Source organism: Protomyctophum bolini (assembly GCF_963924005.1).
Source record: "Protomyctophum bolini genome assembly, chromosome: 6".
Lineage (NCBI taxonomy): Eukaryota > Metazoa > Chordata > Actinopteri > Myctophiformes > Myctophidae > Protomyctophum > Protomyctophum bolini.
In genome coordinates, this window is record NC_137867.1 from 16,359,213 (window position 1) to 16,372,822 (window position 13,610).

General features: G+C 42.1%; 2 protein-coding genes across 2 annotated transcripts; both read left to right on the top strand.

Moving 5' to 3' along the window:
* The first annotated feature begins 2,730 nt into the window (after positions 1–2,730).
* LOC308317647 (betaine--homocysteine S-methyltransferase 1-like) lies at positions 2,731–7,966 on the top strand. The gene is made up of 8 exons (XM_080766816.1): positions 2,731–2,809; positions 3,789–3,921; positions 4,408–4,520; positions 4,834–5,025; positions 5,805–5,952; positions 6,356–6,538; positions 6,701–6,929; positions 7,382–7,966. The coding sequence occupies exons 1-8, from the start codon at positions 2,792–2,794 to the stop codon at positions 7,560–7,562; spliced, it is 1,197 nt and encodes a 398-aa protein (XP_080622942.1). The 5' UTR covers positions 2,731–2,791; the 3' UTR covers positions 7,563–7,966.
* Positions 7,967–8,649: 683 nt separating this feature from the next.
* LOC308317648 (betaine--homocysteine S-methyltransferase 1-like) lies at positions 8,650–12,997 on the top strand. Its single transcript, XM_080766817.1, has 8 exons — positions 8,650–8,693; positions 9,555–9,687; positions 9,873–9,985; positions 10,480–10,671; positions 10,953–11,100; positions 11,557–11,739; positions 12,181–12,409; positions 12,532–12,997. Exons 1-8 carry the CDS (start codon positions 8,673–8,675, stop codon positions 12,704–12,706), a joined length of 1,194 nt encoding a protein of 397 aa, XP_080622943.1. The 5' UTR covers positions 8,650–8,672; the 3' UTR covers positions 12,707–12,997.
* The last annotated feature ends 613 nt before the right edge of the window (positions 12,998–13,610 follow it).

A 13,610-nucleotide genomic window follows, 5' to 3' on the forward strand; every position in this document is an offset into this window, starting at 1 on the left:
CTTTAAACCTATTGCTATTTTTAAATTAAAGATGGAGTGCCACAATTTTTGTATTTTTACAGTTTTTCATGTGTCTATGAGGTGACAGTACTTCATTAGACACCCTGGAGTCGTTCTTATGTGCAATGGTGTATTAACTTTGTATTTAGGGTTTCTTCCTGGAGGCTGAACCCTTGACAGTCAAACGGGCCAATGAAATAAACATTAATATAGCCCCTCCCCCTTTATCATACACTACAGCTGTGGGTGCGGCTTCAGTTCAGGTGGACCGAATGAAAGCCCTGAATGTGTACTTTTACGAGGAAAACAGTACACATTGATCCCATCTACAGTTTTTCAGTAATTGGTTATTGAATGCAGCTTGCGCCCACCAGAGAGAACTTTAGAGAAGACATGGGCCTGAACAACTAAATATTCACAAAATAAGGCCTATACTCCCTATAGCGACATTATAATATACTGAATGAAAGAACAGACTCTCTGCTTTCATAAGAAATTTAGAATTTATTACATTTATCCCATCTACCGTTCGCCAGTTAATTGACTGTTGAAGTACAAGTAAGTACAAGTCAGTAGGCTACATCTTGATATAAACGACTGATGCAGAAAATCATGTATACCTTTTTATTACAGTTTGGTCTGTGCTGCCCACATTATCAGTGGCTTTTACTGCAGTTATCATGCTGTTACAGTGATATATCAGTGTTTTTACTGTAGTAAGCATAGCATACAGTGAGCCACACACTATATATTATACTCTGAAGCCCAGCCTCTACTCACACCAAAACATCATTCCCTTGTCTATACAGAATTTGTCTGCCTTGTTACCTGCACCATTGTCCGAGAAGTGAAGGAACCAGAGCAGCTGAGAAACGATCACCCGCCATGGTCTTGATGAAAAACGGGTTAGAAAGAACCTCACTAATGTCCCAATACAGCTCCAACTTGGGTGACCTCAGGGAATACAGGGCGAGGACATCCAACTCCACACTCTTGTGTGCCAGCTCTGAGGGTAAACAATTTACACATTACACCACACTATCAGCCCCTCCCCTAGTCCAGAGAAACTTACAGTAAGCAAGAACACATGGTAGATGGAAAAAGATTTGGTCCTTTCCTTGTAGATTAGCTATTTTCAAATGGCCAAAATGCATATAGGCCTGTTGTGGTTAGTGTATGACGTTTTGTAATGATAGTCCAAATCCCAAAGTAACTAAAGCTATATATATATATATATATTAGCACATATATACTAGCACAGCATGTCAGAACTTGCCAGCTCCATATACGGAGAGCTACAGTAGGCTATAGGGGGTCAACAGTGCCCATTGGGGCTGATCAAATGCGTTTTGTTACAGTACAGTAGACAGTAATGTTATAATCAGTCCATGTACAGTACATCTTAGTCTGTGTACTGTAACTTGAGATACAGTGTACTTGATATGTATTGTGTACTGCCTACTTTAAGGTAGGCTACGAGAGACATCTCAGCACCAGCAACGTCAGCCCTGCTGCATTAGTCATTATCATGTCACATTTCTATGTCTCATATCTTATTGTCACGTCATCATGTGTAATAAACTTTGTGAACCTGTAGCGTGATATTGCCTATTTGCCTCGTGTCAAGACAGTATCACGCTAAAGGTTACAGGGTACAGTATGTGTGATGGTATGGGATAAGGGATACTGTCTGCATCGTCTCTAAATTCCACAGTTTATAGAGTTCAATCAGAAGCCTTATGGCCTAAGGATAAGAACTGTCCGTGAGCCTGCTAGATCGCTCTGGTATTGTTTTCCAGAAGGTAGTGGAGTGAGCAGTCCATTGCTGGCATCACACGGTCTGAGGCCGATACTTAATGCCTCCTAAATCATATTTCTCTCAAACGTTTTTGTGCCAAGGACCCCCAAAATTATATGTATTTGGCCTCGGACCCCTCATCTGAAATTTTTTTGTAACAAGGACCCCCAGAAGATAAGATTTGTGTTAAGAAATTCAAAAACACTTAGATTTTTCAAAAATGTTCAAAAATTACTGTTCTAAACCACTTTTCTAAATCCTAATGGTTTTCTGGTTTGTTTAAGTTGCTATAGGCCTATACTGTATATAGCTAAAATATATAGCTAAGTATATAGCTAAAATCGGCACAGATTATTTGCTTTGAAGATTGTTATGGCATGGCCGTGGTGTTTTCCTTCCTTGGCTTGCTTCATAAGGTCATCATTCAGCAGACACACATAAACAGTGTGCTCTCTTTAACCTTAATTAACCGTCCCCACAAGTCTCTCTTGCCCTCAACAGGTACTGTAGTAACAATTCATAACCAATTTAGATTTAATTTAAGTTAACCTATACGTTGTTATACCTGCGTATATTAGTTGACCAGAGTCACCCCTTTTTCCCAGTTCACCAAATATCTTCCCTAAAAATAGCAGATCTACAAGCTCACGACACGTCACAACTCAAAGTGTTGGGAGCTTACAGATTTGTTATTTTTCACCCAATGTTCGCCTATTATGCCATGCTCATAAATAAGGACGATAGGGTTCATGTGGTTAACTCTGAGGTTGTCATTATTTGATACAGAGCCAGAATGCGTAGCGTTTCACAATAGACCAAATAGATCTGTGCCAATCAGTAACAGATATCGTGCTGACATCAGATCCTCCCATTTTCATCCAGGGAATATAAAATTGGTCTTCAATGAATCTAATCACTCTGATCACTCTGGGGCACGAGCAGAGCTGGTTGCTAACAAGTGCTTAGCGCTACAACTGACTGTGGGAACGAGATATGGCACCTAGCAAGAAGGTAAACTGGCCTTTCTTTATGACATTGCACAACTACCTAGGCCTGTATTTGAGACCAGGGATTGGGTGTATGTGTGTGTGTGTGTGTGTGGGGGGGGGGGGGGGGGGGGGGAGAGACAATTCAAGATCGAGGCAGAGTCCAAGCCAAGCAGAATGTCTCATCCTGTTTGAGATCCAAATGTAATGAAAAAATTAAATATAGAGTAGGCTATTGTACCAGACTGTAATGTACTGACAGTAAACCTCTTAAAGCTGCAGTAGGCAACTTTGGAGAAATGACAGATTCACGACCAAACTATATTGTGTAACATAATGTGCATAAAGGCAATGTTTATGGAGAAGAACTGGAAATGGTGGTAATTCTGCATAGAAATGTGGTTAATTCATGTGAACTAACCACATTAATCCGGCTTGACTGTCAGGCTTGACTGTCAGGCTTGACTTGTGAAATGGGTCATTCGTTCCAAGTATACAGTATATATCAGTATATAGTTTAACTTATACCAGTGGTCATGGACTGGACTGGTGTGTCAGGGAAATGTTGCTATCTATAACAACCAGAGTAGAGCAGCTGCTGCTGGAGAATCTCGGTTTTAAAACAACTAATCCAGTTCTCTTATCGTTGTATCCCTGACCTTAGATGCACGCTTGCACACGCACGCACGCACGCACGCACGCACCCCCCCCCCCCCCCCCCGCACGCACACACACACACACACACACACACACACACACACCTCACATTCTTCACTACAGCACATACAACTTTGAGCACATGGCTTCATCCTTCCTGTTAGGAAGCAGCCATAACAGAGCTAAGTTAACCATCAAAGTGCAGAATATGTGAAAGGATTCCTGGTGGTTACATGGGCTTGTCAGAGAGCCCCCAATGTATGGATCCCCACCCCACCCCAATATGATGTAAGAGCAAATGGCTGCCATATGATCGATTATTCTGTGATTTGGTCTGTGTTCGATAGGGAATCCTTGAACGGCTGAACGCTGGTGAGGTGGTCATTGGTGATGGAGGGTTTGTGTTCGCTCTTGAGAAGAGGGGGTACGTGAAGGCTGGGCCATGGACTCCTGAAGCTGCCGCCACACACCCTGAAGCTGGTAAAAAAGGACATCTCAAACGCTTACATAAATAGAGACAGGGTTCGATGTGTAAAGCAAAATACAGGGGGGGGGGGGGGGGGCTTTTCTTGTCAACTTAAACCCTGTATACTTCTTTGTACAAAAGCTACTAAAATAGTCAATCTACAAGCTAACAGCTTGTGGGTACGCTATTTTACTTTTCTTTTTATCAAACCTTTAGTTATTATGGTAACATACTTTTTTAGTATTACTATTTTATTATAGTTAAATTATGATATTATCAAACATAAATATATCCGACAGTCTACATTTCACAAATGGAAATACATTTAATTCAGTCTGACCCGAAAATCAATGAGAGGGGGGATATCAAACGCAGAAGCATGATGTCCCCCGCATCCCTACCAGCAATTTGAATGCTGTGTATATAAATACCTAAATATGCCATTTATGACAAGATGTCACTATTCATCTGACCTAACCTAACCTGCATGTATCCATCAGTGCGCCAGCTGCACAGAGAGTTCCTGAGGGCGGGATCTAACGTCATGCAGACATTCACATTCTATGCCAGTGATGATAAGCTGGAGAACAGGGGCCAGAACCTGGGTCTCACTGTGAGTATCAGGGCCAGGCCGATATGTCACTCAAGACGATATTTTAGCCTTTGTTGACGACGTATGCATTGGCAATTATGCAGCCGTTTTTTTTACATTTTCAAAAATTGTTTAAGGTCAGAATGCACCTCATCCATACATCATGCGACCTTACCTCAAGACAAAATATAAATGTTGCATGATGGTTGACATGACGTACGATTTGTATTACTTCTATTCTGCGATTTATAAATCAATCTCTGCTGCCACTTCTTTCCGCTGTCTGTTTTTAAGCCTTTTATTCTCACTGTGATGCACATTAATGTGTCTGCAGGGAGTCCAGGTCAACGAGGCAGCGTGTAACCTGGCAAGAGAGGTAGCAAATGAAGGAGATGCTTTGGTGGCCGGTGGAGTTTGCCAGACGCCCTCCTACCTGAGCTGTAAGAGTGAGACTGAAGTGAAGGCCATCTTCAAGAAACAGCTGGACGTGTTCGTCAAGAAGAACGTGGACTTCCTGATTGCTGAGGTTAACTTACACCACATTCATTGCTGTCAGGCGCAAACCTGGTCCAAATGTGTTACTTTTCAAGATATGGAAAATATAGTTCTTAATACTTTATTTGGTATATTTATAATATTCATAAAGCTGAGCTCACTGACAGACTTAACCACCTTCACTTTCTATCGGGGAGAAACCACCTAACTCCAAAATGTTTTTTCAGGAAATTAGGAAACAATATAATACTGCCTCATCAAAGTTTTCTTTTTTGGGACTGCTACATTTACAGAGCAAATAAACATTCAGATTTCAAATATAAAGCTCACCCAAGGTGCCACGGATGTTAGAATTTTCCTGGGTCGGCTATTAAAACCTGTGCATTCCGCGTTGTTGAATAAAAAGCAATTTTATCCATCCGGTGCGTTCGGAAATTCACAGTTGCACACCGGGAGCTTATTAGTTATTAGTTTGTATTGACAGTGCGTGCGTTCAGTGTACCTATTGTTTATCGAACGCACCCAGTGCAATACACCTCCCAACCGTTAAGGGCGCGTAATTGAAAGCTGGAAAAAACTGGCGCTCGGATGAAAATGCTTTTTATTTATTTAACAACGTGGAATGTATGGGTGCTAATAGCTGACCCAGGACAATTTGAACATCCGTGGCATTTTGGGTGAGCACTTATTTTTTTTAATCTGACCGTTTATGCACACGTTCGTTCTGAAAACAGGCTGAAGTTGAACCATGATGGCTGAAGGCTGGAACTTTCAGGTGTTGTATTGATAACATCATCTCTGCTTTTACAGTACTTTGAGCATGTGGAGGAAGCAGAGTGGGCCGTGCAGGTGTTGAAGACCACCGGGAAGGTTGTAGCTGCTAACATGTGCATCGGACCAGAGGGAGACATGCACGGGGTCTCACCTGGGGACTGTGCTGTCAGGCTGGTCAAAGCTGGTGTGTACTTCCTTTAGCCTGGATTATTCACCCTCACTTCAAATCAGAGTCCAGCTCTTGTCCAACAGCCAAGTAATAGTTGAGTAATTGAAACAATGACATAGTTCATATGACAGTATTTGAATACAGTACGATTACATTAAGCACTTACACCCTATTTTATGATGTAGTGTCAGATGCTGAAAGTAGGCGATATACAAGCTCACAACACATCACATCGGCTATTTTTACAAATTAATTTGACAAAACCTTTTTATTTTATTTGGGGGGAAGAAAATGTCTGTTAATAATAGGGATGTCAGGTTTAAAGTGGTGAAGTTGCTGTGTTTCATACATGCAGAGAAACATCTGAATTAAAATTATTTGCTAATAAAGTGTGACCTTATTGTCTTGACCTCTGTAGGTGCCCAGATTGTAGGAGTCAACTGCCACTTCGACCCCATGACTTGTGTGCAAGCAGTGAAGCTGATGAAGGAGGGAGTGGAGAAGGCTGGGTTGAAGGCTCACTACATGTGTCAGCCTCTGGCCTATCACACCCCCGACTGCAACTGCCAGGGCTTCATCGACCTGCCAGAGTTCCCCTTCGGTAATGCACACTGCTCATTAAATATTTCTAGGCGAAGTTTGTAGGGACAGCAATTGGTAACGCCTGTATTTACCGTAATATTTCATGCCACTATGGCTACTGTGTAAAAGATCTATAGATGAGATTTCATAAATGTTCCTGTTGTCCTACTCCAATGCTCAGCGCTGGAGCCTAGGATCCTGACCCGTTGGGACATGCACAAGTACGCCAGGGAGGCCTACAATGTGGGCATCCGCTACATCGGTGGCTGCTGTGGTTTTGAGCCCTACCACATTAGAGCTGTGGCAGAAGAGCTGTCAACTGAGAGAGGCATCGTGCCACCGGGTTCAGAGAAGCATGGCAGATGGGGTGCCGGTCTGGAGATGCACACAAAGCCCTGGGTCAGAGCCAGGTGAGGACAGGCAGAAAGAGTAGATTTATAATGAAGTGTGACTAGTGTAATAGTACGAGTGTTTCCCAAACAATAATTGTTCGGGACCCATTTTTGGGTTGCAGACCAATTTCTATGAGGCGCGAGTAAAATATTAAATTGCAAACACAGACAGACACTGTGTGAATTTATAGACATTTCTGGACAACTGACGGCGCTGATCAAACCGACTTTCCATTCTTCGATACTCATGTCAAGGTTCATTGTTAATTAATTTCTCCAGGGTTGAATTAACAATGAGGTGTATCGACGAGTGGTCTAAAATTGTGTATTGTGACTGATGTATTGTGTACATGTGTGTGTTTCACACATCAACAAAGTCAAGTTTGACTTGACCTGACTTGACACGCAAGTGCCAAGTGTCACTTGGCGCTTGGCGTCTTTCTATCTGAGTATATGGCTTTGTCTTCAAGGGCCCGCCGTGATTACTGGGAGCAGATCCTGCCTGCGTCCGGTCGTCCCCTGTGCCCGTCTCTGTCCACCCCAGCGGGCTGGGGCGTGACCAAAGGCCACGCCGACCTGCTGCAGCACAAGGAAGCCACAAGCGTCCAGGAAATGAAGCATGTGGTAGAGAAGCTACACAATCCCAAGTGAGAGAGAGAGTGTGCCTATCTTGATGTGGAGACAGAAAAGTGGAGGAGAAAGGAACAGAATAAGGACGTGGCGATGGCTCTTTCCCAATTCAGTTTATAAATGGATACAGGATAGGGGGCACTATAGAGACATCTGGGCACCTCAATATAAAATTGGTTATTTTGTCCAAAGTGAACATGCACGGTACATCATTATCAGACTTATTTTTATCCTTCAACTTCTTGTTTATGCCCCCAGATTACTGGATATACATCCCCCGCCGGATCAAGGAATACTTCAACCGGGTCATCACACACAGTACCGGTCACCCAGACGAGGGTCCAGTACTTAGAAGATTACAACACATACGGCAATTTGTTTACTTAATTTAAGGTTACTTAGAAACATTTTCCAAATATTTTATTTGTTTCACATTTTGGACAAAATAGCCAATTTCACATCGAGGTGCCCAGATATCCCTAGTGTCCAACTATCCTGTTACCTTATAAACAATAAGCACTTGTAGGAACTGGTTCTGCTCTTAGGGTGAAGCATGTCTGTCTTGGCCCCAAAATAATAAATTGAGTTTAATGCCTCATCTTACTGTCTTGTGTCTTCAATTATTTGACAAATTACTTGGCAGCATTATACAAAACACAAACAACACAAACAGCATATAATCACATTCAGCAGACAGTGTCACAATGTTCCTTTTATCTCATATATATGTGTGTGCGTGCATGTGCGTGTGCGTGTGCGTCTGTGAGCAGGTTGGTGTCTTGCATGGCCTCCTCTGCCATCAGTGTGTGAATGGGTGAATGTGAAAAACGCTTCATGGAAACTAACCCTATATAAATGCAGTAAATGGAGCACCATGCAGGAAGACTGCAAAGCAGGCAGCACACCAATAACAACCATAACCCAGGCTAAACTAGTAACACTTACAATACTCTCATTCAGTTCAGGGTGGGAGGGAGGGTGAGGAGTAAACATTACTGTTGTGTAACCAGCTTCGTGCCAATCAGAGTGGGGGCTAGGCTGACCCCTCCCCTACCTCAGTGGGATATATAGAGGCCCTCCCCCACTTACTCAGAGACTCAGCAATCAGGACTTCACAAGGCAGGAGGAAGTATGGCACCCTCAGGAACCAAGGTACATATGGACCACATGTTGGACTCTCATAGTCTCTTTCAGACAAATGTTTATAAAGTCAGCATTAGTACCAAGGTGATGTTTATTTTCTTGAGGAACTGTGCAGCATTAGTCCCAAGGTGATGGTTTTCTTGAGCAACTTCACCAATTTTATTATTATATATTGTAATGATCTATTGTCTCCACTCACCAGTGGTTTCCATTATTTCACTTTTTTTTATATTTAGACTATCAACTGTTTCAAGGGCCATGTGTTTTGTGGTGGTGGTGATTGTTTTTCCTCCCCAGGTTTTTTTTTTTTCAATGTAAATCATTTCAGCTACACATGCCATCAATTATATAATTTAAGGGAAGCTTAGTTCAACTGATGTATGCAAGTGGGCAATCTGTCTTTCCACTTTACACTGACGACCAATGTGCTGTAGTTTGTAGAATTTGTGGATGCAAAAAATTGTGACATACAATCCATGGACAAGACCAGTGCTAGCCTTTTGGACAGTGGTCATAAATTAACATTTTGTATAGCTTTTCTGGTGACTGCTTTTTAAACTTGGAGGTACACCTTGTTCTTGCAGGATTCTCATTCTTGGTATTTTAAGAATTAGTAAAACTATTAATACCATGTTTCAAGCTACAGAATATTGTACCTCTATTGGATTAGCATAATTTGACTTACCCTATTTATTTTGCCCTGTTTACTGTTGGGTAAAGGCAATATTGGAATCTTAACCACTATAGAAGTATTGATGGCCTACAGTGTGAAAAGATGGCCTAAATTTGTAATTGATTGCATGACGACTTTTGAGTTAGTTTGACTGGCCTACCAGAAATTAAGCCTATGTGAAATCGTAATTGTTGCAGGGAGTCTTGGAGCGTCTTAATGCCGGTGAGATTGTCATCGGAGATGGAGGCTTCGTGTTTGCCCTGGAGAAGAGGGGATATGTGAAGGCTGGCCCCTGGACCCCCGAAGCGGCTGCAGAACACCCAGAAGCAGGTTGGGGCAATGATAGTTTAACTAGTTCGACTTTTCATTATAAATCCATTAAGTGAAAAATAGAAATGAAATGTTTTGTGTATATTACTACCATCAACTAGATGGTGTATGACCTTTCTGGCTGACCATCTGGTCTTGATTAACAAAGTGCCACTCAAGAATCTGGTTGCATTCTGATTTTTCAGTGCGACAGCTGCACAGGGAGTTCCTGAGAGCAGGGGCAGATGTTATGCAGACCTTCACATTTTATGCCAGTGATGATAAGCTGGAGAACAGGGGCAACATTCAATCCTTCACAGTAAGTTCAAAGGAATATTTACATGAGTGTGGGGGTAGAAGGTAATGCATTAATTATTTATGGTAAGGTGCTTAATTCTGGATACATGATACTGGTAAGAGAAATTATAATTGCACAAAAGTCCTAGATAATTTACCTGCACTTGTATAGTATGATTACAGGTCAATTGGACTTAAAGGATGTTCAATAGGATAATAAATCGAATGACTGTTGTATCTGCAATGACTCACCCAAGACTATAGAATTTCTTAATGGCAATAGTTTTTAACTCTCAAATAACCTGTTCAAAATAACATGCATTAAACGTATAAGTACAATCAGGACATTGCTTTCACTGTTATTGGACCTGTTCTTATGAACCAATTGTCCTGCTTCTTGAAGTATACTTCACAAAACCACAAGAGCTCCAAAGCTTGATCGATAACTTGGGTAGGGTGCCCATGTTTCATCACTGCTGTTTGCTCGTCTCATTCAAACTTGGCATTTCTCTGCAGGGTGCACAGATTAACGAGGCAGCCTGTGACTTGGCAAGGGAGGTAGCCAATGAAGGAGGTGCCCTGGTGGCCGGTGGAGTTTGCCAGACCCCCTCCTACCTGAGCTGTAAGAGTGAGTCTGAGGTGAAGGCCATCCTCAAGAAACAGCTGGATGTGTTTATCCATAAGAATGTGGATTTCCTGATTGCTGAGGTAATGTGTTTGTGAATATTTATATTTGTTTTAGCTCATGGGTATCCTTTGGGACGGGTCAAATATTATAGGCAACTAAAATGCTCAGTAAATGTATAAAGTCGCTTCGTTTGAGCTGTCTTATACTTGCTGACAAGATATGACTGCTTTTCCCTTCACAAATCAATTTGCGATTGCCATGTATTTGTGAAAGGCAAAATCCATAGGGTTGTGGTCCATTTTTACGTTCGGGGCTAAGATTTGAAACATGTCTTGACTATGCCAATGTGTCTGCCCTGCAGTACTTTGAACATGTGGAGGAGGCAGTGTGGGCCGTGGAGGTACTGAAGGAGACTGGGAAGCCAGTTGCTGCTAATCTGTGCATTGGACCACAAGGAGACATGCATGGAGTCTCACCTGGCGAGTGTGCCGTCAGGCTAGTCAAAGCTGGTAGGTGTACATAGTTACAGTACTATAGTTAATGTTATGCCTTGAAACCAAGCCGCTTGGCTAGAAACTGAGCCTGCCAAGAAAATAAATATTTACCTTGGTCTGCCATGTTTTTTTTTAATCACTTGATCATTGACCTCTTGTGTCTAAGATTTCTGACTGGGGATTTGTTTTATCTGCATATAAAAAACGTATTTTCGTAAAATCAATTGCCTGAGGGCAGTTGTTTCCATTAACACTGATCATATATGCAGTATAATATCATAGGTAGGTATATATCATAAGTAGGTGAGTAAAAGTCTCTGCATTAATTTTACTTTACATTTCCATGGAGATAAACGCCTGATGTCGAGCACTTATGTGAGCTACAGCTCTGCCTAATGTCCCGTTGGTGTTCTGGTTGTATTGGCATCTGTAGCAACATGATAACACGGTTCCTTCCTTGACCTCCTTTAGGTGCCGATATTGTAGGAGTCAACTGCCACTTCGACCCCATGACTTGTGTGGAGGCAGTGAAGCTGATGAAGGAGGGAGTGGAGAAGGCTGGGTTGAAGGCTCACTACATGGTTCAGCCTCTGGCCTATCACACCCCCGACTGCAACTGCCAGGGCTTCATCGACCTGCCAGAATTCCCCTTCGGTAATGCATTAAATAAACAGCTTTTACAGATAAAACTCGTATCACATGGGGGTTCATGGCCTCTAATGCATATCAATCTGGGGGTTGCCAGCACTCTCCTTCGGTAATCCTCAATACAGTTATAGTATTCATACTTTATGTGGTTAGTGATCTAACACTATGCAGTAATCCAACGCTATACAGTAGTAGTAAGTAAATAAAACCTTTTCAGCTAGAACAATGCAACAAATGAACGGAACAGAAACTGAAGACTGTCAAATAAAAGGCAATTATTTTAGAATAAAGTAATTAAATTGTATTTTGAAATTGGAAAGCCTGTTTATTTATTTTTTAATTGTGCCCCATTTGTGAGATGAGCAGCTGAGTACGGGTTGCACTCATGAAACTATCTTATCTTGTATATTTGAAATTAAGCTAAGAATAATACTGGTCGTCTTTCAGGCCTGGAGCCTAGGATTCTGACCCGTTGGGACATGCACAAGTACGCCAGGGAGGCCTACAATGTGGGCATCCGCTACATCGGTGGCTGCTGTGGTTTTGAACCCTACCACATTAGAGCTGTGGCAGAAGAGCTGTCTGCTGAGAGAGGCTGTCTCCCTGCAGCCGCAGAGAAGCACGGCAGCTGGGGTGCTGGTCTGGAGATGCACACCAAGCCCTGGGTCAGAGCCAGGTGAGACTAGAAAAATATATAATCTACATGAACTGAACCAACAGGTTTTTCTATCATGTCTTAATTTTTTTTTAATTGAGGAATACTACCTGGTAATATAAGTACCCTACCTTTCCTTTCAGAGCCCGCCGTGACTACTGGGAAACCCTTAAGCCAGCATCTGGCCGTCCCCTGTGTCCCGCCTTGTCCACTCCAGATGCCTGGGGTGTTACCAAGGGCCATGCTGACCTCATGCAGCAGAAAGAGGCCACCACCAAGGACCAACTGAACCAGCTGTTTGATAAGGCAAAGCATTAAATTGGCCCTGGAACACCAGCATATGTACACTGTATTGTGCCCACAAAGTGCAATGCATCTACAATTTCATCCCCTCCACTGACTCTGATGCGAATATCTGCATTCCTGCCAAACACAGGGGCCAGGGTCCTCATTTGAAACCAAGGGAACATTTTCTGTACAAATCCTATTCCTTCATACAAACATGGTTATTGTGAAAATCAGTGATGTGTATATCAACTTTTCAAGTTTGGTCCATGGAGAAGTGGGACCCTTTTCACTCTTCTGCATTTTGTTTAATAAAATATGGATTTATAAAAAACATTTCTATTGTGATTTGCCTGCATACTGTGCTACAATGAAATTATGTCTGGATAATGGTTTGAGGAGAATTGATGAAGCGTTCACATTTCGGAACAATACGAATGCTTTTAACAGTTTACAGATAGTACAGTGGTACGATTTTTTTACAATGAAGCCCTCTAGGGGCTTTTCCCTTGTGGTTCCACTTGTACTCTCTGAGTACAAGGACTACTGTGTACTGTCAAGTTATGTATTCCCAGTTTCCCACCATAAAGATAATTCATGATAATATAGTGAGTAGTGACTGAAACTTATCTCTCAACTCGACCTGGTTCAGGTTGAATTTTTAAGCTTATGTTAATGCCCACATTGAGGCATGAAACCTTATCATGTAACTGATCAGCGCTCGTCATTGGAAGTGGGTTATATTCTGGAGAGTGAAATCAAATATTCATGTTTGAAGATATTTCTGTATTCTATAATTTGAGAATAGAGTTCTTCGGGCCCCCCAGAACTGCGTAAAGCATGATTAATCACTCTACAATGTATAGCCTACAATAAGAAATTAAAAAGGACTGACTGTAGGCTGTTTTTCCTGTAGTAAGACTATTGCAATGCGGTA

Excerpts from the sequence above, each read along its gene's own strand:
- LOC308317647 (XM_080766816.1), top strand. Across the intron at positions 3,922-4,407 it reads CGCCACACACCCTGAAGCTG|TGCGCCAGCTGCACAGAGAG; the intron begins GTAAAAAAGGAC and ends TGTATCCATCAG. Across the intron at positions 6,930-7,381 it reads AAGCCCTGGGTCAGAGCCAG|GGCCCGCCGTGATTACTGGG; the intron begins GTGAGGACAGGC and ends TTTGTCTTCAAG.
- LOC308317648 (XM_080766817.1), top strand. The coding sequence starts at position 8,673 with ATGGCACCCTCAGGAACCAAG. Across the intron at positions 11,740-12,180 it reads CCTGCCAGAATTCCCCTTCG|GCCTGGAGCCTAGGATTCTG; the intron begins GTAATGCATTAA and ends GTCGTCTTTCAG. Across the intron at positions 12,410-12,531 it reads AAGCCCTGGGTCAGAGCCAG|AGCCCGCCGTGACTACTGGG; the intron begins GTGAGACTAGAA and ends CTTTCCTTTCAG.